The 26,948-nt window shown below is 45.1% G+C and overlaps 1 protein-coding gene across 4 annotated transcripts; it reads right to left on the reverse strand.

Moving 5' to 3' along the window:
* Positions 1-23,370, reverse strand: baz1a (bromodomain adjacent to zinc finger domain, 1A). 4 transcript variants are annotated; one of them, XM_080011885.1, is made up of 30 exons: positions 22,938-23,370; positions 21,484-21,762; positions 20,903-21,028; positions 20,672-20,764; positions 20,493-20,580; positions 17,697-17,825; positions 17,374-17,565; positions 17,010-17,105; positions 16,690-16,783; positions 16,366-16,494; positions 16,111-16,206; positions 14,309-14,533; positions 12,542-12,707; positions 9,923-10,012; positions 9,661-9,722; positions 9,390-9,469; positions 8,754-8,947; positions 8,040-8,227; positions 7,784-7,893; positions 7,542-7,654; positions 7,311-7,444; positions 7,060-7,131; positions 6,735-6,817; positions 6,166-6,330; positions 5,818-6,065; positions 4,888-5,109; positions 3,973-4,097; positions 3,499-3,668; positions 2,986-3,073; positions 1-1,144 (listed from the first exon to the last, which is right to left on the reverse strand). In XM_080011885.1, the coding sequence occupies exons 1-30, from the start codon at positions 23,048-23,050 to the stop codon at positions 972-974; spliced, it is 4,143 nt and encodes a 1,380-aa protein (XP_079868011.1). In that variant the 5' UTR covers positions 23,051-23,370; the 3' UTR covers positions 1-971. The 4 variants fall into 4 exon arrangements, with proteins under 4 accessions (XP_079868011.1, XP_079868010.1, XP_079868012.1 ...); XM_080011884.1 differs by having other exon boundaries at positions 4,888-5,070; positions 16,690-16,828; XM_080011886.1 differs by having other exon boundaries at positions 3,973-4,049; positions 16,690-16,828.
* Positions 23,371-26,948: the final 3,578 nt, after the last annotated feature.

A 26,948-nucleotide genomic window follows, 5' to 3' on the forward strand; every position in this document is an offset into this window, starting at 1 on the left:
TAATAAATAAACCAAGAGACCAGTACAGACTGGGATCCACTGGAGCTCCATACTGGGATGCGGTGTGGAGCTCCTTACTGGGATCCGGTGTGAACCGCCACTGGATCCGAGCTCCTTACTGGGATCTGGTGTGAAGCTCCACTGGATGCAAGTGTGGAGCTCCTTATCGGAAGGAATGCAGTTTGGAGCTCCTCACCGGGCTCCAGTGTGGAGCTCCTCACCGGGCTCCAGTGTGGAGCTCCTCACCGGGCTCCAGTGTGGAGCTCCTCACCGGGCTCCAGTGTGGAGCTCCTCACCGGGATCCAGTGTGGAGCTCCTTACTGGGATCTAACTAACAACCTACCAAGCCACAAGAGGATTTATTTCTATCCATTAAAAGCTTTTCTCACATTTTATCCCGGAAAATAAATAGACGTGTCCAAACTGAAATATTAATTAAGCAGTGTTGTACTAATTAGTGAACACAACAGGTGAAAGTATCTGGAACAGAAATACTTTAAAGTACTTTAGTAGTATTCAATAGAAAAATAGAGAACTTTATCCAGTTTAATGACAAGCGATCCCTGAGCAAATGCAGACTGATGACTTTCCTGCAAAATCAGTGCAAACCTACTCTGTCGCCCCCTGGAGGTTGGGAGAACCACCTTTAAAATGGCCGCTGTGGAATGCTGTGGGTTCGAATTCCTTCATGGGCTGATGGTTCTCATCACATGGATCCTTTTAGTCGGTGCTGGAGAGTGTAAATCATTTCACCACTTCTTCACTCGCTGCCACGGTTACACAAGCTGTTAAAGTCCATTCAAGGAATTAGAAAACCAAGCGGCCATCTTGATTAATTTAGCTTAAAGTGAGATTCAGCTGGATGCTGGGAGGCCTCCTGTAGGTCCTCAGAAGGCCTCCCAGCCTGGATGGACATAAAAGGAGTTGTACTAAAGGGCGGTTCCACTACGGCTTGTAGGTCTACTGCCGCTCTACTGCCTGGAGCGTTTGGGGAGGGCGTGGCTTATCTGGCCCAGCCCCCGCCGGACGAGCTCGGCCTGGAAGAAGCTCTGCAGCCGCACGCCCGCACGGGCCTCCAAGCTGTGGCGGGCGTTGTACTGCATGCAGTTGGAGAACATGCGCTCCACGTCCTCTATGTACTCCGCTGGGGGGAGGGGAGTAGTACTTCAGTACTCATTAGACACTGTACTCACTCACTAGACACTGTACTTTATTAGGGACCGTGTGTATAGTTGGTCTTAGTGTTTGAGGACCTTGTGTATAGTTGGTCTTAGTGTTTATGAGGACCTTATGTATAGTTGGTCTTAGTGTTTATGAGGACCTTGTGTATAGTTTGTCTTAGCAGACCTGCCAACCTTGGGAAAATATTTTGAGTACCACAATTGTGTAACAGGGAGTCTTCCGTGGTGTTTGAGTGACTACAGCTAAATGATCCATCAGGTATTCACACCATAGCCGTCTCGCAGCAAAGCAAAATACTTTGTATGCGAGCGACTACGGCTAACTTTATAACCACTGAAATACATCATCTCATAACGTTACCAACCATGTTTTCCAACTAGAGATGCACCGATTGCAATTTTCTTGGCAGATTCAGATTTCTGATTTTTTAAAGTCTGACCTGCCGATTCCAATTCAGTTGGTTTAATGCACGGTGAGGGAAGGAGGACCTCCAGTGAACGAGACTGAGAATAGTCGGCCATTTGTCGCCCCCCCCCCCCCAGAAAAACTTTATGGGCGTGTTTGAGCTTGCATATCATTTGTGCAATATCTTTTTGTGAATCGTACACTAAGGCAGGGCAGATAGCGGGCGCAATTGATGCGCATTTAATGGTGTCATTTGTGACCACAATACATTTTTTGCGAATTTGCCCCATGTGTTAGTTTTGTTAATTATTTATCATGGAACCATAATAGAACATGAAACTGTCCCTGAGTTCCAATAAAATAAAATACAACATGGAACGGTCACTGAGTTCCAATAAATTGTAATATGGGACTGTCACCAAGTTTCAGTATAATGCAACCTGGAACTGGACACATCATACAAATCACATGGAAATGTCCAGTTCAAACTTCAAATTAAAGTCTCTTTCACTTTCAAGTGCAAATATATCTTTCTATACTTTATATATGGTACTTGACATTCCAAAGTGAATAATAATTTTTACGAGTACAGTACCTGAGCACAGTATGGGGCCTGTAAAGCTGACCGGCACAGAAAGGGATATCTTTTTTTTTTTTTTTTTTTTTTTTTTTTTTTAAAGATATTCTTTTGGCATTTTTCATGCATTATTGGACAGTGGCAGTACAGAGACAGGAAAGGCAAGCGAGAGAGAGAGAGAGAGGATGACATGCAGCAAATGGACTTTTGGCCTTGAAAATGGTCACTCTACCAGGTGAGCCACCGGGGCGCCCAACGGTCCGATTCCAGTCACCCGCAGATCGATCGGTGCATCTCACGATGTATATGTTCACATTACGGTCACATTTTTGTGACTGATTATTACTCCCCCACCACCCATTTTACCTCAGCAAAGCAGCGTTACACCTAGTGGATAATAAAGTATCGCTGCGTATCAGTGGATGTTGAGTGAGTAAGAGGAGAGGGAGGGGTTACAGAACCACAAGCACAAGGTCGTAGCATCTGGTCCGAGGGATGTAGTTTGAATTCCGAATAAATGTACGGTATTGTTTTGTATTGATTGTTTGTTTTCCGCCATTAAATTACAATAATATATCTACATTTTTTAAGCATAGATTCAGCTGGCATTTCGTACATGCATATTTTGGCCAAAAATTGCGTGGTTGGTACGCAAAATGCCTGCAGGTTGGCAGGTTTGTCTGAGTGTTTCTGAGGACAGTGTACTCAGTGTGTATAGTTGGTTCTAGTGTTTGAGGATCTTGTGTAGAGTTGGTCTTAGTGTTTGTTGTGTAAAGTGCGTGCTGGCCACCACTAAGTGAGGACCTTGCCCCCCCCCTCACCTGCTGTCTCGTACTGACAGTTGTTGACCTTTTCTCGGATCACGCTCAGTGCAATGGGCTTGCTGATGACGTCATAGTAGTCTGGGACCTGCAGGGGGCAACGTGAAGCTTTAAAAACAGAATAGTCTAATACCTACTGTGCCAAAAATCCCGTAACACCCCCTAACATCCGGCATTTGTCATAAGTGGTAAAGGTAAGACCCGGGTTTCAGTCCCGGGTCAAATGACCCTGCAATAGACACCAGTATTTATCGGCTCTGAAACACGACACCTGAGTCGACCCAATATTATTTGTTGCATTTTGAGTTTTGTAAATAAACTAATTCAAACACTAGAAAACATTTAAAATTGTGTTGTGTTGTGTTGTGTTCCATGTGGAGGAGATGACCTCTGCGACACTGAACCAGAAGAAATATAAAGGAAATAGTACAGAGTGAGTACTTTTTGAAGTATTGTGAATACTTCGGAGAGCGGAGGATCCTGGTGGAGCTGATGGAGAAGAGATCTGTTTACCTGCGTTCTGGAGACCAGTTTGATGAAGGGCCAGCTGTCTTGGTGCCTGACCAGCTCCACAGTCAGCTGCTCGCAGGCCGACAGCTGGTGCACACCATGACTACGGCCGGAGGAGCGGCGGGAAGACGAGGAGCAGGAGGGGGTCAGGACAGGAAGGAGGGGTTCGGAGGCTTCAGGAGGAAGAGGAGGAATAATGAGGACCTCCTGGGTTTCACGTCTAAGGATTAAACAGCCTATAAAAGCACTAAGTCCCAAAATGTCCTCACATGATTATAATGATTGCATGTGATGTGATTGGATATTGGCATTTTCATTTTTCTATTTTTACTCGTATTTCTTTATTAATGTCTATTTTGATGTGAACAGCTATGATATTGCAATTACCCCCCCGATCATCCATCTATCTTATGCCCAAAATGTCTTCACAGGATTTTTACGGTAGAAAGTGCAGTGAAAGCTGAACAGGAAGTTCACCTGGTCTCTTGTGCTGCTCGGTGCGGCCGTCCGGGGTTCGAGCAGCTTTGGAAGGCGGAGCTTTCTTACCAGAGGACCTAGAGGGGGTGGAGCTTAGTGGAGCTGGGCTCTGATGGATCAGAAAACTACAGCAGCACAATTTCACTCAAAATAATAGAATCGAGCAGCGCTGCTTCCAAATAGTCGACCAAAGGTTAGTCGACGGGAAGGGTCTTCGTCGACCAAGATTTTCATTGGTCGGTTGGTAGCAGGAAAAAAAACAAACTCCATTCAGGAGCTGCACATTGTCAAAATAAACCTCAAAAACTATATGGCTGGACCAGTGTATGAAACGCTAGAGGGCTTTTAATTTGAAACAAATTCTAACAAAGATAATGTTCAGTCTGCTTGCTGGTTGTTCAGACACATTCAAAAGGGTAATTACAGATTTTGATGGTTTGCCAGAAATCAACAGCTTGTAAATTAAATTCATATTTTAAAGGCTGATTTGGTTATAAGTTATTGTGTTGGCGTTACTGATAAATGAACAAAATTTTGTTCAGTCTCCTTGCCTGCTGTTCCAACACATTCAGAATAGGGATGTTCCTAACGACTAATTTCCCTGACATTTAAACAGAAGTTAAAATTTAAGACTGGTCGACTTGACTAAAAGGGCAAATAAATCACCGTAACGCCATTTCCAGGTCACTCTGAAACGTGCTCTCTCTCTTTCTTTGGTTCTGTTCAGTTCAGAAATTGGAGGAACAACGTGGCAGTGCAAAGAGGAAAATCTTTAGTGCGGGGCAGCCCAAGAATCAAGTAGAGTTACGCATTTCTGCAGATTATATATACTATACTGTGTACCAGAGTAGTATCCACTGGGTGTGGAGTACACACACAGTAGTAAACACTGGGGGTGTGTACTTAGGCACTGACCTGGAGGCTGGTGCTGGCTTCCCATTGGCTGAAGTATTTTTTGGAGTACTCCGTTGGCGGGCAGAAGTACTTTTGGGAGAACTCCGTCGGCGGGCAGAAGTACTTTTGGGAGTATTCCGTGGGCGGGCAGAAGCACTTTTGGGAGTACTCTGTTGGCGAGCTGGGGGTTTGGAGCCTTTGGATCTGGGGGGCAGTCTGACAGTTGATTGGCTCTTCTTTTTCCTTTGAAATATAATGAAACAATTCCGGTTCCTGGGATGTACTTCCTGCCCCATACAGAAAGTAGCTTCATGCCCCATCCAGGAAACCAGGAAGTAGCCTCCTGCTCCATAGAGGAAGCAGCTTCCCACTTTCTACTCCGGACAGGAAGCAGGAAGTAGCTTCCTGCTCCGTATAGGAAGCACAAAGGGGCTGCCAACTTTCTACTGCGACAGGAAACAGGAAGCGGCTTCCTACCTTCTACTCATTACAGGAAGCAACTTCCTCCAAATTTTCTACAATCTATAGATTCTATGTTCCGAAATGTTTTGTTAAATTATTGATCTGGAAATGTGATCAGTAAAAGGTTCATAAAGCTGCAACACCAGGATCAGGATCTCACAATACGATTCTATATGAATATATTGACATTTTATACATAATGAGAAATTGTACCAAATTTTCAGTTTACCACCTGATTATAAAAATATTTCAGTGAACAAATCCAGTCTAATACAGAAATAAAATATTTCAATTAATCTGTGATTGGTGGTATTTAAACAGCTGCAGAAATTCAAACACAAAGTGTTGATATTATGTTTTGATCGACTCAGAAATTGATACATGAGAATTTAATGGGTTGGGGTTTAGGGTATAGAGTATTGACTCCCAGCCCCGTCTGACACACACACACACACACACACACACACACACACACACACACACACACACCTTCTTGCAGCCTCCTCGTCAGACTCCTCCTCCTCAGATGCCTCCTCCTCATCAGATTCTCCCTCCTCCTCCTCAGACTCCCCCCCCTCATCATCATCAGACTCGTCCTCCTCCATGTCAGACTCCTCCCCCTCCTCATCAGACTCCTCCTCTTCCTCCGAGCTGAAGGAGGGCTGGAAGGAGGACAGGCGTCTGGCTCTCTGCTTGGGTCGACACTCCGGACAGAACCAATCACCTTCCGGAACATTCTGCATGACATGATATCACACGTCAGTGTGAGGATGTGTGTGTATGTGTGTGTATCTTCAGCCGGGGTCTCAGGCAGTGTATGTGCGTGTGTGTGTGAACCTTCAGCCGGGGTCTCAGGCAGTGTGTGTGGTGACCCCTGTGGCAGGCGTGGCACAGCAGCATATCCTCTGCGCTGCCCTTCCTCCTGCACATCCTGCAGCGAGCGTTCAGCAGAGACCTGGACCACAGGACGCTGCTGTCCAGGGAGGACAGGTGCACAAACACCTAGAAAAGGTTTATAAGAGTTCATCACCATAACATCGCAGTGCCCAGCTTTCTGCCATCCAACACCTCCAATGCAAGCGGTGTCTGTGGTGGGTTGAATCAACCCGCCGCCCCCGGCCTTCTTAGCAGTAGCATGGTTCTATTATAGTGGCAGCAGGGTAGCAGGGTTCTGGTATAGTAGAGGCCCGGGTTTGGTATAGTAGAGGCAGGGTACTAGTACCTTGCTTGTGGCAGTAGTGTTCTGGCATAGTAGTAGCAGGGTTCTGGTATAGTATCAGCAGGGTACTAGTACCTTGTAAGTGGTAGCAGGGTTCTGATATAGTAGCGGCAGGGTAGCAGGGTTCTGGTATAGTAACAGCAGGGTACTAGTATCTTCCTAGTAGTGGCTGAGCAGCAGTACTAACCTGGGACAGACTGGAGCAGCACAGCAGAGACTCTCTCCAGCGCTCCAACACCGTCCTGGACACACGGCCGCCATCACTGCCAGCTGCACACAGACAGAGACACACAGACAGAGACACAGACAGACACAGACAGAGACACAGACAGACACAGACAGAGACACAGACAGAGACAGAGACAGAGACAGAGACACAGACACAGACACAGACACAGACAGACACACACACACACACCTTCAGTCTCTGTACAAGATATGATGAAATGCACCTCACAGTTTCGTTAAGCGTTTACATCAGAGAAAAACTGAAACAGGAAATAGAAACACACCGTCACTGGAACGCTCTTCATCCTTTCTCTTTGATTTCTTTATCTTCTGTTCTTTCTTTGAATCTTCGTCTCCTACAAAAAATAAAAATAAAAAATATCTCAAGATAAAATATAGCTCAACGTTATTAACATCCCAATATTATACACACAAGTACACATGCAGTACAACAAGCTGCGACGGGCAGTACAAGGAAGCATAGTGACGGTCACGGTTGCACTGCGTCAGCTGTGACATCACTTCTGGTCCTCACCCAGTGGAGCCTTCAGGAACCTCTTGTCGATGCCTTGCTCAATGTGGAACAGTGCCCGAGCCAGGCAGCGGACAGTATCGCTGACCGCCTGCCGGGGACCCACATTCCCACTGCCCCCCAGAACAACTTGGAGCCTGGAGACATTTAATATAAGTTATATACAGTACACACATTACATTCTTTATTCACACACACACACGGTTAACCAACTCTGTCTCTCTCTCTCTCTACCTGTCTCTGGGTGGCTCAACACCTCCATCCATCCCTCCATTATGTCCATCACAACACAGCAGCTCATAATGACTTTCTTCCAACGCCGCTCTCCATTCTGCTCTGTCCATTACCTGGAGCGGGGGGGGTTACGTTTTTAAAGCTCCATAAGTAAACAGCACAAGTGCATTCAAGTGTGTGTGTGTGAGTGTGACCCGTGTGTTTCAGTGTGCGTGTGTGTGTGTGTGTGTGTGTGTGCTGACCCTCAGCTCTCCCAGGGTTCCCTGGTAGATTCTGTCCTCTAGGTCCAGCAGTAGGTCTCTCAGTCGGTTCTCCAGGAAGTTCTCAGCAGGAGCAGAAGGTCCACCTGCAACTAGAGGCACAGGACATTCACACCCAGAGCGGCATGAGCCCAGAGCGGCACGAGCCGTGTGTAACCATGGTAAAGGGTTTTACTTTAGTTTTAATCTGTGAGGTGATTGGTTTTAATCCCTGATCATTGGTTAATCTGGGCGGTACCTTGCAGGTTGTAGCACTGAGCAGCGCTGTTGTCCAGCTGCTGGTGCAGCCGCTCCCTCTCCTGTAACAGCGCCTCCCGCAGGCCGTTCTCCCTGTGGCCTCGAGGGTTCAGGGCTTCGATCAGGCGTTCAACCTCCTGGACGGAGCCATAGAAAGCCCATTGGTTGGGACGGATGAGGGGCGGGGCTCTGAGTTGGACCGGGATGGGGCGAGAGATGAAACGCAAGGGAAGCTCAAATTATGATGAATATCAACAATAAAAATAAACTGATTAAAGCTTAAAGACCTGTAACCACTCACTCAAGGAAATCACCGTAATGAATACAAATTATGGAAATTTTGCAAAATTGCCACAACATTTCTGCATTAAACGTCCAAATCAACAAGCGTTTAAGTCGTGTCAGAACTGCTCACTGTGTTGAACTGAAACATATTTATTTTATAGCTTCATCACTGGAACCCAGAGCAGCACTTGCTCAACTCATGTTGAGAAAATAGAGAAAATAAAAAAGGATGAACAGTCAAATATATCCAGTTGTTTCACTCTTTCATCACAGGAAGTGAAGACATGGCTCTGTCTTCAATGGTACATAAAATAAAACAAAAAAATAATAAAAAGTCTTTCCTTTGACTTGAAATTTTAGCACCATGAGACAAAACATGCAAAACCTCCGTGAAACCTCAGAGGGACTTCTAGCAACATGAGGTCAGTACCGCTCCTCCTCCTCCTCCTCCTCCTCCTCGGGGGGTGGCAGCAGCTCTTCCTTCGCTCCAGCCTCGTCCTCCTCCACGAACAGGGCCGAGGCCCAGGGGAAGAGCCAATAGCGCCGGTAGAGCCGGTCCCGGCCCAGAGGCAGCACCGAGGTGTAGGAGGCGGCACGCTGGATCCGGTCCTGGAGCTCCCGGACCTGCAGAGACCCCGCCCCCCCCCCTCGGTGAGCTCTTCTCTCAGGGAAGGAGGTTCTACAGGCTGTCAACAGGTTCTACAGTGTAGTATCAGGTTCTACAGCCTGGTGGCAGATTCTACAGCCTAGTCGCAGGTTCTACAGCCTAGTTCTACAGTCTAGTGACAACCCACAGGTCTGTCGAGCCCACAAGATAATTTAGTGCAGCCCACATTAAACAGAAACAAAAATAAGTAGAATACCACAAAGATGTTTTTGTCTATTTGTCTGTCTAATTTTAGTCGTATTATAAGGGAAATTAATTTATGCATTGTACAAAAAGATGGGACAGTTTGCTTTTCTCTTAATGTTCAACGCGGGGGGCCCCCAAACGGAAGACAACCTCTGCCGGTGCCTCCAGATAGTCCTAGTTTGAGACCCTAGGTCTCGTGGCAGGTTCTCTCACCTTCTCCTGCTCCTTCTGTAGCTCCTGAACCGTCAGACTAAAGGCTGGACTGGATTCACTCGGATCCTCCTGCTGTTGAGCTGTAGTGGAACAACAAGGTGAGAAATTAACCCAAACAAGCAACCAGCCTATTGTTTCAATGGATCCATTTTCCAGCTCTTGTTGCTGTGACGACGACAACAGGCTGAAGGAAAACAATCAGCTCCAGGTTCACCACGTCGGACTGAACCACTCGGAGCGCGTTTATCTACTCTACTTCCTGGTGTCCAACCTTTCTTCCTCTGAACGGTGTGCTGCTCCTCTTCCTCCATTTGCTGCTCTTCATCCTGTACACTGACACACACACACACACACACACACACACACACACACACACACACACACACACACACACACACACACACACACACACACACACACACACACACACACACACACACACACACACACACACACACACACACACACACACACACAGTTTGTTCCAGGTTGTATTCTGGTTTGTATTTTATCATCAGGTCTTCCTGCCCTACCTCCTCTGCTCCTCTTCCTTAATCCTCCTTTCTTTCTCTTTCATCCGGAGCTCCTGCTCCTTCAGTTTCTCCTCCTTACGCAGACGAACCCTGAGGAGACACCAAAGCGGCTGTTGCACATATATCAGGGTGAAACAACGAATCCATGACAGCTTTAGAAGTGAAGAGTACTTGTACAAAATAACAGTTTTTACAAAATTAGGTCCCAGAGCAACAGAGAGACGTGCCGGCACGGCACAGGGATTTTTGCATTGTACCAGTTTGAAACTGCTAAAAACAAATCTAAAACAAACAGCCTTCTCTAAAGGCTTCAATATGGTTCTGCGTGACTTCTGTGTATTGTTCACGCTGCGCACAATGTGACAATGTCAAACAGACTGAAATTTATACATCTGCAAAGGCATGGCACAGCATGGTGTCTAGTGGTCGACCGGGGTTTTCTGGGGTTTTCAATGGATGATGCCGATGTTCAGAGAGCGGGGCGGCCAATGGCCGATATATAATGTTGATTTTTTTTTTTTGCATCTGATAAAATACAAATATTTAACAATAATAACAAATGAGATACAATAATGCTTACACTAACAACTATAACACCTATGTTATTGTCTGCACTGTCTCTGCAGTGCACTTATTTTAAATAAAAAATGTATTTTTACAGGACTTTAGCACTACTATGTAGAGACATTTAGCACTGGTATGTAGAGACATTTAGCACTGGCATGTAGAGACATTTAGCACTGGCATGTAGAGACGTTTAGCACTAGTATGTAGAGACATTTAGCACTGGTATGTAGAGACATTTAGCACTGGTATGTAGACATTTAGCACTAGTATGTAGAGACATTTAGCACTAGTATGTAGAGACATTTAGCACTAGTATGTAGAGACATTTAGCACTAGTATGTAGAGACATTTAGCACTGGTATGTAGAGACATTTAGCACTAGTATGTAGAGACATGTAGCACTAGTATGTAGAGACATGTAGCACTACTATGTAGAGACATTTAGCACTGGTATGTAGAGACATTTAGCACTAGTATGTAGAGACATGTAGCACTACTATGTAGAGACATGTAGCACTACTATGTAGAGACATTTAGCACTGGTATGTAGAGACATTTAGCACTGGTATGTAGAGACATTTAGCACTAGTATGTAGAGACATTTAGCACTAGTATGTAGACACGTTGAGCACTAGTATGTAGACACGTTGAGCACTAGTATGTAGACACGTTGAGCACTAGTATGTAGAGACGTTTAGCACTGGCATGTAGAGACGTTTAGCACTAGTATGTAGAGACATTTAGCACTGGCATGTAGAGATGTTTAGCACTGGCATGTAGAGACGTTTAGCACTGGTATGTAGAGACGTTTAGCACTGGTATGTAGAGACGTTTAGCACTGGTATGTAGAGACGTTTAGCACTGGTATGTAGAGACGTTTAGCACTGGTATGTAGAGACATGTAGCACTGGTATGTAGAGACGTTTAGCACTGGCATGTAGAGACGTTTAGCACTAGTATGTAGAGACATTTAGCACTGGTATGTAGAGACATTTAGCACTAGTATGTAGAGACATTTAGCACTAGTATGTAGAGACATGTAGCACCACTATGTAGAGACATTTAGCACTGGTATGTAGAGACATTTAGCACTGGTATGTAGAGACATTTAGCACTGGTATGTAGACACGTTGAGCACTAGTATGTAGACACGTTGAGCACTAGTATGTAGACACGTTGAGCACTAGTATGTAGACACGTTGAGCACTAGTATGTAGACACGTTGAGCACTAGTATGTAGAGACGTTTAGCACTGGCATGTAGAGACGTTTAGCACTAGTATGTAGAGACATTTAGCACTGGTATGTAGAGACATTTAGCACTGGTATGTAGAGACATTTAGCACTGGCATGTAGAGACGTTTAGCACTAGTATGTAGAGACATTGAGCACTGGTATGTAGAGACATGTAGCACTGGCATGTAGAGACGTTTAGCACTGGCATGTAGAGACGTTTAGCACTAGTATGTAGAGACATTTAGCACTAGTATGTAGAGACATTTAGCACTAGTACGTAGAGATGTTTAGTCCTACTATGTAGAGACCTTAAAGCTACCAGAGAGTCTCTGTCTCTTCAAGACAGAGCTGGACCGTCTGTTAGTTCTGTTTGTTTGGTTTTAATTTCATACATAGGAAAGGTAGGAAATATAAGTAGGAAAATAAGGAAATTAAATAAATCGAAATCTCTGTTCAGGCTGAACATGGTTCTGCGCCTCAACTGATCGGCAGATTATATAAAATATATAAATATTATAATAAATTCTATCAACGCAAGGATTTGCAGGACATTAATTTAGGTCACAGTAGGATTGGAACAACACATACAGTTAGAAACATACTGTTAGAATATTTTTAATTTGAAATTCCAAACACTGACCCACGTGGGCAAACACTGTCAAACACAAGTGTTAATATTATTCAGTGTCATCTCTGATGTTGTGTACGCCACATGCTACGTATATATCCAATAAAGATTTGTTAAAAAACAACGGATGGAAAGATGGAGGAGTGGGGGTTGGCTTTGCTTCTATATTGTGAATAGAACCGATCTAACCTGTAGGCTGCCTCCTCCCGCTCCCGGCGGTGCTGCTCCGCTCGGATCTCTCGGACCTCATGGCGAGCTGCTCGCTGCTCCTCAGCACTCTGCTCCATCAGCTCCCTGGTGGAGACCAGGGTGAGCAGCTTTCCTGCCAGGGCTCCCAGGAGCTGCAGCTTCTCCCCTGTACACACAGTACACAGAATCATCTCTATGCTCAGTGCAGAAGGGAACGTAACGCTTTTGGCAAAAAAAAAAAAAAATATTGTTACAGACATTACTGTAACAATGTAGTATCCCATATTATTGAAAGAAATATTAATTTGAAATATGACGGCAATCCCGAGGCGATCCCGTAATAAAGGCGAATGACTCATCGGAGCTGATACGGTGCCCCAGAACTCCGGTAAAACATGGCGATGTGATGTTGGTTTGGCATGGCGATAATGTCTTTATTTTATTATTGAGTTTAGAAATAAGAGTGCATTTACATACAATCCCTCAGTCAGTCAGTCAGTCTCTCCCTCTTTTCATAGCAACCACCATTACATTTCCCAGATATGTGTTTGGGTTTTAACCTACTTTGTTTTTCGACCTCAAACCGTTTTTACCATATTATAGAACTCATTCGTTGTTGTATCATGCATGTTCAGAGAACTTTAATTCTTTGATTAACAGCATAGTCGTGTATTTATCTGATATATCGTGTGTGAATTCCTGAATGTAGAACCTACCCGAGACATACGGACCTCCGCCGCCCGTGCGACCATAAACCAAATACATTTTTTCCAGGTTTAAGCAAAAATCTGGTGGTGCCCAATTAAAATATAAATATTAACTATAGGTCCCTATCCCACTACAAGTTCATTTGGGACATGTTTTATGGTGGTTTCATGAGAATGATCCAACCAGTCCTGAATGAGGAGAGCTGTCCAGCCGAGCAACAAGCTCCTGGTCCAGACGTCAAGCTGTCCCCCCAGCCAGTCCAACCTGCCCTGCTAGGGCTTGGTGGACACCAATAGTGGACCCCAATTTACCCCCTGGGGGGGGTTTAACATTAACGCTTGTCTGGGGCAGATCAACTCTGCATAAGCGGAATGCAACATGCAGTTGTGCGCGAGTATGTAACGAGCCGCAGCCAGAGCTACAACTGGCTCAGGCCGGAGCTCGCAGCTTGTGCGTTCTAATAATTTAAATAAAAAGTGCTCTCAGACTCAATTAAATATGTATAAAATATATTTTATAATATAAAAGGTCAACATCATTTGTCCACTTGAGAAGGCAGAACAGTCAGAGGTACCGGTATAGGCACCGGTAGGCACTCCATAAGAGTAGTAAATATTATGGATATGATTTGGATTGTGATAAGACAGCAATGTTAAATGGAAAATGATGCTATGTGATATGCGTAGAATTATGAAAAGTCAGATCAGAAAAGAACATACAGAGCGGACACAGATGTGGTGGGCGGAGAAGAGACACACTTGCAGAAGTTTTGAAAGGTTTGTCTCTTTTCAGTGAGCCGGATGATCAGAAAGTCTTTTGGGTTTTCCTTTACATAAATAAAAATATTTCCACCATAAATTGATGCAGAAAAGGCCCAAATCGGTCCATATAACTTCACTCAAGTGTTTTATGCTCAAAACCTCCAATCGGGCAAGTAAAACATCTTGGAAATCTCATCTAAAATGCTTAATGTCAAGCCCTGTGGGGATTGAAATACTATCTTAATACAGTACCTGTATATACATTCAAGTATAACATTTAGTAACAGTACTACAGTACCTGGGACCAGGTCGTACACAGAGGTACAGGCCAGTTTCCGCAGCAGCGCAGGATGAGCCGCTCGCAGCTCGACACACGGGTCGTCATTTGCCAGGAGGCCGCCCTGCTTCTGGTAGCGGTACTTGGCGTTAGCGTGGTTACAGTCGGCTCCGGCCGCCAGGATGTGAAGCCGAAGGATCTCAGAGAGAGAACAGCTGTCCAGGTCCAGCTGCTGCAGACTGCAGCCTATAGAACACACACTGTTACTGCAGCCTGTACTATACACACCGTGACTGCAGCCTGTACTTCACACACCGTTACTGCAGCCTGTTGCACACACAGTACACACACTGTTCCTGCAGCCTGCAGCACACACACTACACACACTGTTACTGCAGCCTGGAGAACAGTACACATTAGTGGTGTCAGGATTCTTCCCAAGAAGTATTATTGTGCCGCCTGTTGTCTGTGTCCTCAGTCCGCAGCAACAGCTGAATGACTTCTCTGATCCCGGATATAAACTCAAACGTCGGACAATATTACCCACAAAAATGCTGGAGAATCGTAAAACCTGTATGTGATTCCGAAGTTCGAAATCAAACGATCATTTCAATCGATTTTAGATTTTCAAACAAAATTGTGCCACCTCTAGTACACACAGTACAACACTGTTGTCTAAAGAGGCACGTCCAGTTATATCTATAAATATAATGTGCAACTGCACACATAACGTGAGTTGCGAGTTAATGTAGGTAAATTTAAGGATCCTAGAATTAGAAGAGCCATCACATAGACAAACAAGATAAATAAAGACAAATACAAGGTAGGAGTGCAAAATTCCAATCGCTGATCAGTGGGGATATTTTCCATAATTTTTCATAAAAGAAAGAGACTAAAGAAACCAAAAAAAATCTAAATCTTTCTCGGTGAGATTATATTATAATCATGGGGAGTCTGAGCACCCCGGGTTGCACTTATCAGGCGCTTTTTTTTTTGTTGGTAGCCGATCGTCTGGGCAAGATATATTTATGAGGAATTCCTCATGAAACTCGAACCTCGGTGCACCTGCGATGTACGAACAGCGGCTCCGCTGTGCTGCTCCGTTTGCCCAGAGCAGCAAAATGTCTAGAACCGGAGCTGGGGGTCCATGGGCCTTTTTTTTTTTTGAGCACTTGCCTCTGCTTAGGGGGTGGTAGCTCAGGCGGTAGAGCTGGTCGTCTAGTAATCTAAAGGTTGCTGGTTCGATCCCAGGCTCCTCCTGCTAGCATGCTGTAGTGTCCTTGAGCAAGACACTTAACCCCACATTGCTCCTGATGGCTGCGTCCGTCGGTGTTTGAACAATTGTAAGTCGCTTTGGATAAAAGCGTCTGATCAATGTAATGTAATGTAATGTAATGTCTCTGAAAGTCTCTGTACAGGACTGTAGAGGGGAAGTGAGACCTGATCACCAGTGGTTACTGAACAGCTCTGAGCGGAGAGGGGGAGAGCCTCCATCCCCTCTCTCCCTCGCTACCTCTCCACTCCAGTTTCAGAACACGATAAACTGCACTTAGACCATTAAAATCCTTGTAAATCGGCCCAAGCCGGAGAGAAGGTGATACTTTTTTATTTCTATAATATTGAATATTTACTAATTTCACTAATTACATAGGGCTATATCATTTTCCAGGGCTCGACATGGTGCGACATGGTGGATCCACCATCCACCTGATGTAAACGGATACAGTGAGAGCAGCAGGAACTTGTTTAACCACAAGCTGCTGTTCATGCGTGTGTGTGTGTGTGTGTGTGTGTGTGTGTGTGTGTGTGTGTGCGTGTATTACCCTGGTAGAGCTGAGGCCAGCTAGCAGCTAGCCCTTCCACAGCGTTGACAGCAGACAGAGTCTGGTCACATTCTTCTTCTGCAGCTTCAGAAGCTTCTACAACAAAAAGCAATACACATCATCAATGCACATTAAAGTAATGGGGGGGAGACATGGGGTGAACATACAGACTCACCACAGGAAGGCCCCAGTCGGGTTTGTACCCACAACCTTCTTCTGTGAGGCAACAATTAATGTGTAATTGGTGTGTCTCACCTTGAGACAGCTGCTCCTCCTCCTCCTCCTCCTCCTCCAGAGCCTGGAAAATGGCCGACAGGAAGAAGAACAGCAGCTCACACAGCGGACCTTCTGGGTCAGAACCCACCAGAGCCTCCTCCAGCACCTCTGGAACAGGACCAGGACAGAGGGTCGGAACAAGAAAAAAGGACACAGGGAGTTAGAACCAGGACCAGTTTCAGTTTCTGTGGTGGTTCTGCCCTCATTTTGATAGTGATCCATGTTTAGCTCCACGATGTATCGACATTTATTTTGGTACTGTGAAATATTGCAGTCGTAGTGCGTGTACTGTGTAGTACTGACCCAGTGAAACCCCGTCTGGGAACTCGTCCTGCAGGTCGAACAGATCCCCGAACGCTCGCAGGAACTCCACCACCATCAGAGCGTCTCCAAACACCTGGGCTGGAAGACGGGTGCGAACAGGAAGTGGAGGCGGCAGTTCCTGTTCGCAGGATACACTACTTGACCACTTTATACAAATGACTTTACAATTCATTATTAACTAAACTGCTTGGACCACGACAAGTAGACAAATGTTACTAAATAGACAGTCCACTGCAGGAGCTAGGAGACTTTTTAAAATTAGTAACTCGTTATCTAATGAGTTGTCACGAGTTGGTTACCTTGAGGTCATCACACTCCAGGTCCTCCCTGGGTTTGTTCCACTGCTTCAGCTGTTCAGCAAACCTCCTCTTCTCCTCCTTCAGCTTCTCTCGCTCCTGCAGGAGAGTGAGTGTACCATTAGTTTACCCACAGTTTACCCTTAACCCTAAGGGCTGCTGCAATGTCCAGTGCAGTGGAGTAGGTCAGGTCTGCAGTGGAACCTGTTCTGGACCAGAACACTGGACCTTTTAGAATCTAGCCCAGAACCAGATGTGTACTGTTCACTAGCAGTACGACTGTACCACAGCAGTACTGATACTGAACTGTACTACAGGTACTTGATTGTAGTAGTGTACTCAAAGTGGTCAGTACTCTGTTCCTCACCTTCTCCTTCTGCTCCTTCATCCTGTCTTTCTCCTGTCTCCTCCTCTCCCTCTCCTCCTCAAACCTCCTCTTCAGCTCCTCCTTCAGCACCTCCTTCTCCTCCTTCTCTCTCTTCTTCAACTCGTGTTGACGCTCCTCTTTCTTCAGCTTGGATCTCTCCTGAGCAGCAACTGTCATCCTCTGCATCTGGTGCTACAGAGGGGTGGAGATGAGGAGTGGCAGAATGACAGAAGGATGATGGAGGAATGACAGAATGACAGAGGGACAGAATGCCAGAGGGATGATGGGGAGGGACGGGTATGACAGGGGGATGATGGACTCACCTGGTCAGGTGACCCGGTGACAGGGTGGGCATGGCCTCCAGTGGGGGGGCTAAAGGAGAAGTTTGGCTCCTCTGGGAAGAACTGAGAGAAGGACTGAGAGTCCAGAGCGAAGCGGAGCACCGCCGAGCGCTGTGGAGGACAGTACACAGTGAGACACTACAGTGTAAAACACAGTACACGGCAAAACACGACAATGTAAAACACACACACACACCGTAAAATACTATACTGTACAAGTATACAGTACACTTAAGACACGACACTGTGCAACACACAGTACACCGTAAAACTACACTGTATAACACTATGTGCATATTGGGGATGCAATGGTACAGTGGGCCCACAGTAGGGTATATATATTACGTTTTTTGGGCCACGGTAACGGTATCTTAATAGTTAAGAAAAAAACAAACACATTTTTAGGTTAAAAGGGTGTATAAAACTTTATTTTTTTATAGTAAACTGCCATAAATAACTAGTGTAACGCTCTTTTAAGCAGGAGGTAAACTTATAAAGACGGGAGAACAAAAGACGCTGCGTTAGAACCAGCGCAGAACATGTCCCGGAACACCGTCAGCAGAACACTCAGTAAGAACTCAATAAGAACTAGGCGCTGAAAGGAGCACCAACACGACAGCGAGAGGAGTTGGGAGTGGCTTTGCTTTAAATAAAGATGAAAAAAATTAAATAAAAAATAAGTGAAAACAAAGTCAATGTCATTTATCGACAGTACCCATATTTCCTCAAATAGTGACCGGGGCTTTTGTTTACCTCCACTGCCGTTTGGGTGTCGTGCTCCTCAAAATAAACACATGTTAAATAAACTTTCATTATTTCTTTGTTCGGAGATACGGGACGCACAGTGGACCAGAGACGCTCTCTCTCCATTACACAATCCACTGTCCCCCTCCAAGGAGGAACGTCCCTTAGTTGGGTTTAAAATGTTCGTATCATACAAGTAGAAACAAACTAAAACAATAGATATAAAATAAAACACATTAAAAAACTGGAACACGGCGTCGTGCTGGATGAGAAAAAAAAAAAAAACTACACACACCGACTCAGATCCAGCCTTGTTTATAGTTGAGGAAATATGGTATCTAGAAAACATGCTCCGAATGTTTCGGCCCCGGAAAAAACAATCTTGTTGACCCAGGAAAGGGAGGAGGTTGAGTGACCTGGAAAGGGAGGTTGAAGTCCGTGCCCTGCCGTGACGGAACAGCATTTGGACCAATCACGACAAGGGGAGCTTCCAGAGCAAGAAAAAGACAAGACAGGGTTCGGCTCAGGGGCTTGCACCGAGAACACAAGAATCCAGATCACCACGTCAATTTGTTCTGAACACGTCTTTTTGATCCAAAATGTCTTCTTTTTGAGTGTACCTCCACTTTTTATGTATGACTGAGGGGGGAGACGGGAGTTCAAGTTCATTGGTGGGTTGTAAAACTTGGCAAAAAAGAAAACAACTGCTCATTAGCGTGACTCGGTTACTGCCGTTCCTACAAAAGAGCCGTTCAGAAGAACCGGCTCGTTTATGAATGACCCAACACTTGACTCACAGCAAGAAGGTCCTGGGTTCGATTCCCGCCTGGGGCGCTGTTGGCACCGTGCTCCGGCGGTTATCTCCCAAATAGGAGCCTTTCTGTGTGGAGTTTGCATGTTCTCCCCGTGCTCACATGGGGTTTCCTCCACCTCACGTCAGTTAGGACCCCCCTCAAAAACATGCACACATCATTGTCTGACCAGCAATGGACATTTATCACCTGGTCCCCGGGCGCGTCCACGTATGCTGCCCACTGCTCCTGGCTGTGCCCCCGGAGGAAGGACAAGCCAGGATGGGTCAAAAGCAGAGAATCCATTTCACCGGCCACAATCAAAGCATGTGCATGTGCGTGTGTGTGTGTTGTAGTGTGGTGTGTTGTGTGATAAATAAAGATTGTTTCTTCTTTCTTTCAACACTAGTGCGAGTGGAAGCGGGAGAGAGAGAGAGAGAGTGTCTGAAGAGAAGTTCATAATAAAAAAAAAAAGGACACGGCCATCCCAGGGGGTTAATTTCTGACTGGACACCTCAACCCCGGGGTAGTTGCAATATATGTTTGTTCTTTGTATTTAAAACGGTTCCTCATCAATAAGAAAATCCGACAGCAGCTCTGAGTCTCTTATACAATGTAGGCTCATATAAAATACATTTTAATTGATTGCACTGTTTATAAAAACATTTCTACGTAATTTTATCTTGTGTTTCTATTGAAAAGACCTCTCACGCAAAAACAGAAGAATGTCACGTGCGTGGCGTGGTCAGTGGAGCTTCAACAGTGGATTCAGTAGAAAGTGTGCACTGACAGCACTCCACGCCTGTACGCTGCGCTGACGCGTCTGGTGGACTTCTACCGTGATATTGCAACGGTTCGATAGCATACCGTGTACAGTTTCAACCCTAGTACAGATATTGTGATGTATATGAACATTGTACAAAATACTTTGATTGTGTTGATGTTCTAAATGACATACAGTGTAGAATGGTGTAGTGTAGTACTCTTACCGTTAAACAGTTAATTAACTTATTCTATTATATAATTATAGAACCCAGAATCGTGATTGTGGCGCCTCCCCTTGCGGCTGCCTGCGCGAGCACCTTGTGTCGATTACGCACATTTTGGTATATTTTTGTATTTTTAGAGCTTATAGAGCTTATTGTGCGTCATCACCGGATGTCATGACATTTCACTGCATATATGTATGACCGTATGTATATGTATGTGACAAATAATCACTTGAACTTGAACTTGAACTTACCTTGAGTACGATGGTCCCGTTGTGAGGTTCACAGTAGTGTTTGAACAACAGCTTCAGTCTCTCTCTGGACAACATGTTCTTCTTCCGACTGTGACAACAATCATTTACGGCGGAGTTACAAACACTGCAATATTTCAATGTGACGTTTTAATATGGATTCTGTATAAGATATCTGTCACCTGATCTGACTGTGTCTGACCACCAACGTCTCGCTGTTGTCCATCTTTCTCACTGAATAGCGGAACGCTGAAGGGCTGAGAGGTTTCTTTGACCTGTGGACGGACACGGACACACGGACACACACACACACACTAAGCAAGGTGTACTGCAATGCGCTGCACTTTCATTCGTCTCCAGCAACAGGCGCTAAAACACAACTATTTACATCGAGCGACCTTTGACCCACTGACCCGTTGAGATGCATTATGGGAGCGCTGTCTTCATCACTGTCACTGATGATGATGGTGTCTCCACCAGGTGGTGTTCTGCAGCCATTAGACGGCCCTGCCCGAACTTCCAGAACCTCACACAAATGCCTGCACACAAACGCCAATACTCTTTTTACTAGTTTACTGACGTGCATGGCAAAATGGCCAGCCAACACCCTCTTGAAAATTTCAAACATCAATCCCGCACACTTTTTTCCCATGTAAACTCACGAAATCCGGTACACAAAGTTAACATCACTACACTTATTTTCGTCACTTATTGGTCATACATTTCACACTGTGAAGTACGCAACACTGTGCACGTGTACTGTCATGGCAACAGGTGACTTAATGACTATAAATTATAAACTGACATCTATTGATCCATCCATCTGTCTCTCCATCAATCTGTCTAAATGGAATCATCCAGGTCCTGATGTACTTATGTGCATGTCTTTCTGTGTATGAGAGCGTTCTTGTTTCCTGTGACCATATCAATGGTGCACAAAGGGTTAGGGACGACCAGAGTGCTCAATAATCAAGCGGTGGATCAGCGCACCCACCTGGCCCCAGAGCACTCGCTCACGCGTACGCTCTCCCCGGGGAAGAAGCGCTCCTTGGTGTAGGTGTAGACGTGCTGGCAGAGGTCATGCAGCCTGCAGTGGCGTCCCGCCGCCACCAAGTGGAGCAGCGGCTGCAGCAGGGCGGTGGGGAAGCTCTTCACGCTGAGCCTCGCACGCTGCTCGCTCTCCAATGCCTCCAGGTATGTCAAGCTCGATCGCCCAGTGAGAGAGCAGCTCCACACCAGACTGTTACACAGGATGGTGCGCTCAAAGAAGTCACTGGGGTGGGGGTGGCGGAGGAGAGAGAGGGAAGAGAGAGAGAGGTTAGTGACTGAGGGTTGGTATGTAGGGAATATAACCCCCAATCCTGTAGTGTTAGTGCCTTGCTCAGGGGAATAGAACTCCCAAACCTGCAGTGTTAGTGCCTTGTTCTAGGGAACAGAACCCCAACCATGCAGAGCTAGTGCCTTGCTGTAGGGGATAGAACCCCCAACCCTGTAGTGTTAGTGCCTTGCTCTAGGGAATAGAACCTCCAACACAACAGTACGAGTGCCTTGCTCTAGGGTTAGTTTGAGCTGTGGCGGTTCCTTCCTGTGATTGAATGGAGAAACCCTGTGATCGCACACGGTCACCACCTGGAGTTATTGATCATGAAATAATCCAAATAACTCGACGTGTGTCACGCGTTTATCGGCGTAGTGTGGTCATCCCACCAGCAGGTGGAGCTGTAGCAACGGGGGGCGCTACAGCTCCAACAATGAGCCTCAGCCGGACCACGTTGCTCCCGCTCCTCAGCCCCTAACTGTAGGCTCCAGACCTCCACCTAAACCCCAGCAGCTCCAGACCTCCACCCAAGCCCCAGCAGCCCCAGACCTCCACCCAAGCCCCAGCAGCTCCAGACCTCCACCCAAACCCCAGCACATCCAGTTCACACTGCTCAGATGCATTCCCACCAGAATACACCTGTCTCTCTACCTGTCTCTCCCTCCATCAGTCCTGTCTGTCCCTCTACAGGGCAGCTAGGCTAAAAACAGGGCTAGTGCTATGCTAGCTGCGAAGCTCCACCACTGGGAACAGTTCAATAACGAACTGAGACGAAGCCAAACTACTTTCGTTAAATATCCAGTTTCATTTCACGGGTTTAGTTTAGTTACCAGTTGGTTTGGTTTAATAACCAGTTGGTTTGGTTTAATAACCAGTTGGCTTAGTTTAATAACTAGTTAGTTGGTTTAGTTTAATAACCAGTTTGCTTCCACTGGTTTAGTTTAATAACCAGTTTCCTTACGTTGGTTTAGTTTAATAACCAGTTGTTTAGCTTAATAACCCATTTCATTCCACTGGTGTAGTTTAATAACCAGTTTCCTTACGTTGGTTTAGCTTAATAACCCATTTCATTCCACTGGTATAGTTTAATAACCAGTTGGTTTAGTTTGATAAGCAGTTAACCCACTCACTCGTAGCTCCGGAACGCCTCCCGGGTTGTCTTGCACAGGAACACCAGCTCGTCGGGCTCTAGGTCCGGGGGAGGAGGGAGCCGCTGGAAGGGCTTTCTGTGGAGCAGCGGCATCTTGTCTTTTCCCTTATCTCCTCGTCTCCTCTATCCCTCTGTTACTACCTGTATTATCCTTTACTATCTGTATTATCTGCGTGATCTCTGCTAACTCTGGGCGAACACTTCTGCTTCTTTTCTTCTAGAACTTTCTTTTCACTTTGTCTCAGTTTCTTTTGTTACAAACGGAACTAACCCACACAAAGCGTCTCCCGCTCGGGCTCAGCCTGTCGCTCTGCGTTCAGTTTAATACTGAACTCGGCGTTTTAGCAGGTTTTTAAACTCCTTTTTAAACTCTTTTCCTCCCTTTTTCCTCTGTTTTTCCCGGTCAAGCCGCTCCGCTCCGCGCTGTGTCGCTCACTCTGCCGCCTTCTGACTCTGATGCCTTCAAGGCCCTAAGCAGCCTCGGAAAACACAGCGCTCCGCTCACTTTGCTGCGTTCAAGACCCAGTTCAGCCCCGGAAAAAGCAGTTTCACGGTCAGACTGTTGCCTCCCGGGCCCCAGGAAACTGCTTAAAACCTTAAAATTAAATCGATTGAAATTAATTTAGGCTCAATTAAGTAATACCCACAACTTAAACAACTTTCCCCAGCAGTGATTATGTTTTATTGTCTCCTTAAACCCAACGGTTCTCTTAGTTACGTACATTTTATAAAAAATGCATTTGATTTATTGTAGTTGACTGTCACAGTTTGTTCATACAAACTGAGTTCACAGTATATTCCTGGTAGAACACAGGAACTTCATGCGCGTGTGAATGTTAAATATGTATTTTGAGGTAATTGGCTTCAATGAGGTTGTTTTTAGGTTACGTTTTACTGATTTCAAAGATTACTTGAACTCATCACACGGATCCGATGGTGGGCGTGGCTTCACTGTAGCCGTCATATTTTCTGTTCGGCCAATGAGCGACGATCTATTAGTGACGTCGGAACACGATCATAAACGTTGTGATGTCATTCTTCCAGCAGCTGGCAAATAATGGCGCGTTTTCAAGAGAATGTTCGATGTGATTAAAATAAGAAAAATAAAATAAGAATGCAGGATACCACAACCATCACAGACAGTATGACCCAGGCTTTATTCACAGGGATACAATAAACATAATACGATTATTATTATTAGTATTATAATACTAATACTAATAATACTAATACTAATACTACTAATAATTATAATAATAATAATAATAATAATAATAATAATTATTATTATTATTATTATTATTACTATTATTATTATCTATCTGCAGGCAGCAATACACCACCAGGGTCAGGGGTAATCGTAGGTCCAGGGTAATCGGCCCTTTTTTAAAGTTCAATGTTGGGATGTGCTTTGTCTCTCTGTTCAGTGTGTTTTGTGGCTGCAGAAGTTCATTCCTTCCCAACCCTGGTGACAGTGTAATTCATTCTATGATGGGACGGTTTTTGCGGCTGTGGGTGGGGTCCCTATGCTGCAACCAACAGCGGTTATCATTCTGAAATAGGGAAGTGATAATCACCATTATTTTAGTCAATATTGTGATCATTATTTATCACAATTATTAATCCATTTTGGGAAACAGAATTATTTTATGGCACTTTGTAAATCTACAGAAAACTGCCTTCACGATAATAATGTGTTTCATAACCCTATAAACAAATAAATTACAGTAAATGGTTTAACTGACTTCAATTGTAGAGGATATATAATGACATGAATTGTATGTAGTGGGCTACACATTTTTGTTGTAATTGTTGCAAATCTGATGTTGTTGCTTATTGTGCTTATTGTGCTGTTCCTGAGTGGGGTGTTGGGTGCGTCACTCTGTGCTCTGAGTCATTGTTATGGACGTCATTTGTACCAAATGTGTGGGAGGATTCATGGTGGAAGAGTAGGACAGCAAATGGAGGGCAAAGCACGACAACTAGTGCAAGAGAAGGGTTTCCAAAACACAAAAAGAATGAAAATATTTCAAAACACATGCACATATACATACAATTCATACTTGTTCCTTGTATTATGTTATTGCTTATGGTTATTGTTACCGTTAATTATGTTTCAGGAGGTTTTCACACTGTGCGGGGCACCATCTTGGTGAGGTTGTAATTGTTGATCACAACTCCTTCCACAATATTAAACCAATCAGGATGAAACTCAAACGACGCCATGTTGGAACTGCCAACATATACACACCTAATACACATGTTATCTCATGACATCCATGAAGTTCTGACTTCAGTTACATCTGCACGTGCCGCTAGCTTGATGAGGACCCTCTTGTTGACCAATCACTAGACTGCAATGCTATCATGTGACTTGTGCGAGGCATCATTTGCGCATTTGTGCAAAAAACACATTTTTTTTTACAAAATTATTCCACAATGATGGATCGATCTGGATCAAACTTGGACGACAGCATGTGGTTGACCGCCCTGAATACACATTTTATTTATCTTGTCTGTGACTTGGGCCGAAGAAGAAGGGTTAGGGATATGAAAAGATTCAAGATTCAAGAGGTTTATTTGTCACATACATATACATACGTTCATACATATATGCAGTGAAATGTCTTTGCAACGCACCCGGAGATGATGCACAATAAGTTCTAAACCGAACATAATAGCTAACCTAATTCCTACATAGCAACTAACTGAAACTGATTCCAAAAACATAATGTTAGTGAATAGAATAATACAAAATAAAATAAATTAAAATAAGACTCAAAAAAGTAATACAGAGTGGGGGTACAAAATAGAAGCAAATGGAATAGAGTTATGTATATGGGATAGGCTATTTGTAGCTACAGATATGTGCAGTAAAGTGCATGTGAATAAAGTGTGTATAGAGATATACAGTACAGTATACAACAGTACGACACAGCAATACAGTAACACCAAACAGAACAGCAATACAGCGCAGTATGCATTAACCCAGTGTTACAGTATGCAGTACAGTATGCAGTAACCCAGAACAGTGATACAGTATGCAGTACAGTATGCAGTACAGTATGCAGTACAGTATGCTACATACAGTACAGTGAGGTAGTGGAGCCTATGTGTGTGTCTCAGTGAGGACCCCTGGTGAGGTCAGCGTTGACAGTTCTTGTGTCTTGATGTAGAAACTCCGTCTCAGTCTCTCTGTTCTCGCTGTGTGACTGTGGAGGCTCTTGCCCGACCGCAGCAGCTGGAACAGTCCGTTGTTGGGGTGGTGAGGATCCTTCATGATCCTGCGGGCTCTGCTACTACACCACCTGGTGTATAGGTCCTGCAGGGAGGGGAAGGTACTTCCAGTGGTACGTACAGGTGAACGCAGCACCCTCTGCCCATCCTGAGCAGTACAGTTCCCAAACCAGGCCGTGATGTGGCCTGTCAGGATGCTCTCCACTGCTCCATAGTAGAAGGACTTGAGGATCCTCACCGAGACCCTGATTTTCCTCAGCTGCCTGAGGTGGTAAAGATACTGCCTCGCCATTCTCACCAGAGTGTTTGTGAGGGTAGTCCATGTTAAGTCCTCTGTGATGTGGACTCCCAGGTACTTGAAGTTGCTCACCCTGTCAACAGAAGTCCCTTTAATCCCCAAGGGCACATGCGTCCTCGGTTGTAATCCTCTCCTAACGTCTGCAATCAGCTCCTTAGTTTTGCTGACGTTCAGGTGGAGGCTGTTGTCCTGGCACCAGAGTGACAGGTCAGCCATCTCCTTGTGGTAGGTCTCCTTGTCGTCGTCGGTGATCAGGCCGACCACGACGGTGTCATCAGCAAACTTGATGATGGTGTTGGAGCTGGACACGGACAAAAGGTAAGTGATATGAAAGGGTTAGGGATGTGAAAGGGTTAGGGATAAGAAATGGTTAGCCATATGAAAGGTTTAGGGATATGAAAGCTCTATCTGTATAGGATGGAAACTAGTTAATCTATTGATCTACTGCTTCTGCCA

This window comes from Zeus faber (genome assembly GCF_960531495.2).
Source record: "Zeus faber genome assembly, chromosome: 13".
Classification (NCBI taxonomy): Eukaryota; Metazoa; Chordata; class Actinopteri; order Zeiformes; family Zeidae; genus Zeus; species Zeus faber.

Coding starts and splice junctions, on each gene's coding strand:
- baz1a (XM_080011883.1), bottom strand. CDS start 23,050: ATGCCGCTGCTCCACAGAAAGCCCTTCCAGCGGCTCCCTCCTCCCCCG. Junction 7,655..7,783: donor GAACCCTGGGAGAGCTGAGG/GTCAGCACACAC, acceptor CCCCCGCTCCAG/GTAATGGACAGAGCAGAATG. Junction 6,818..7,059: donor TGAAGAGCGTTCCAGTGACG/GTGTGTTTCTAT, acceptor GTCTGTGTGCAG/CTGGCAGTGATGGCGGCCGT.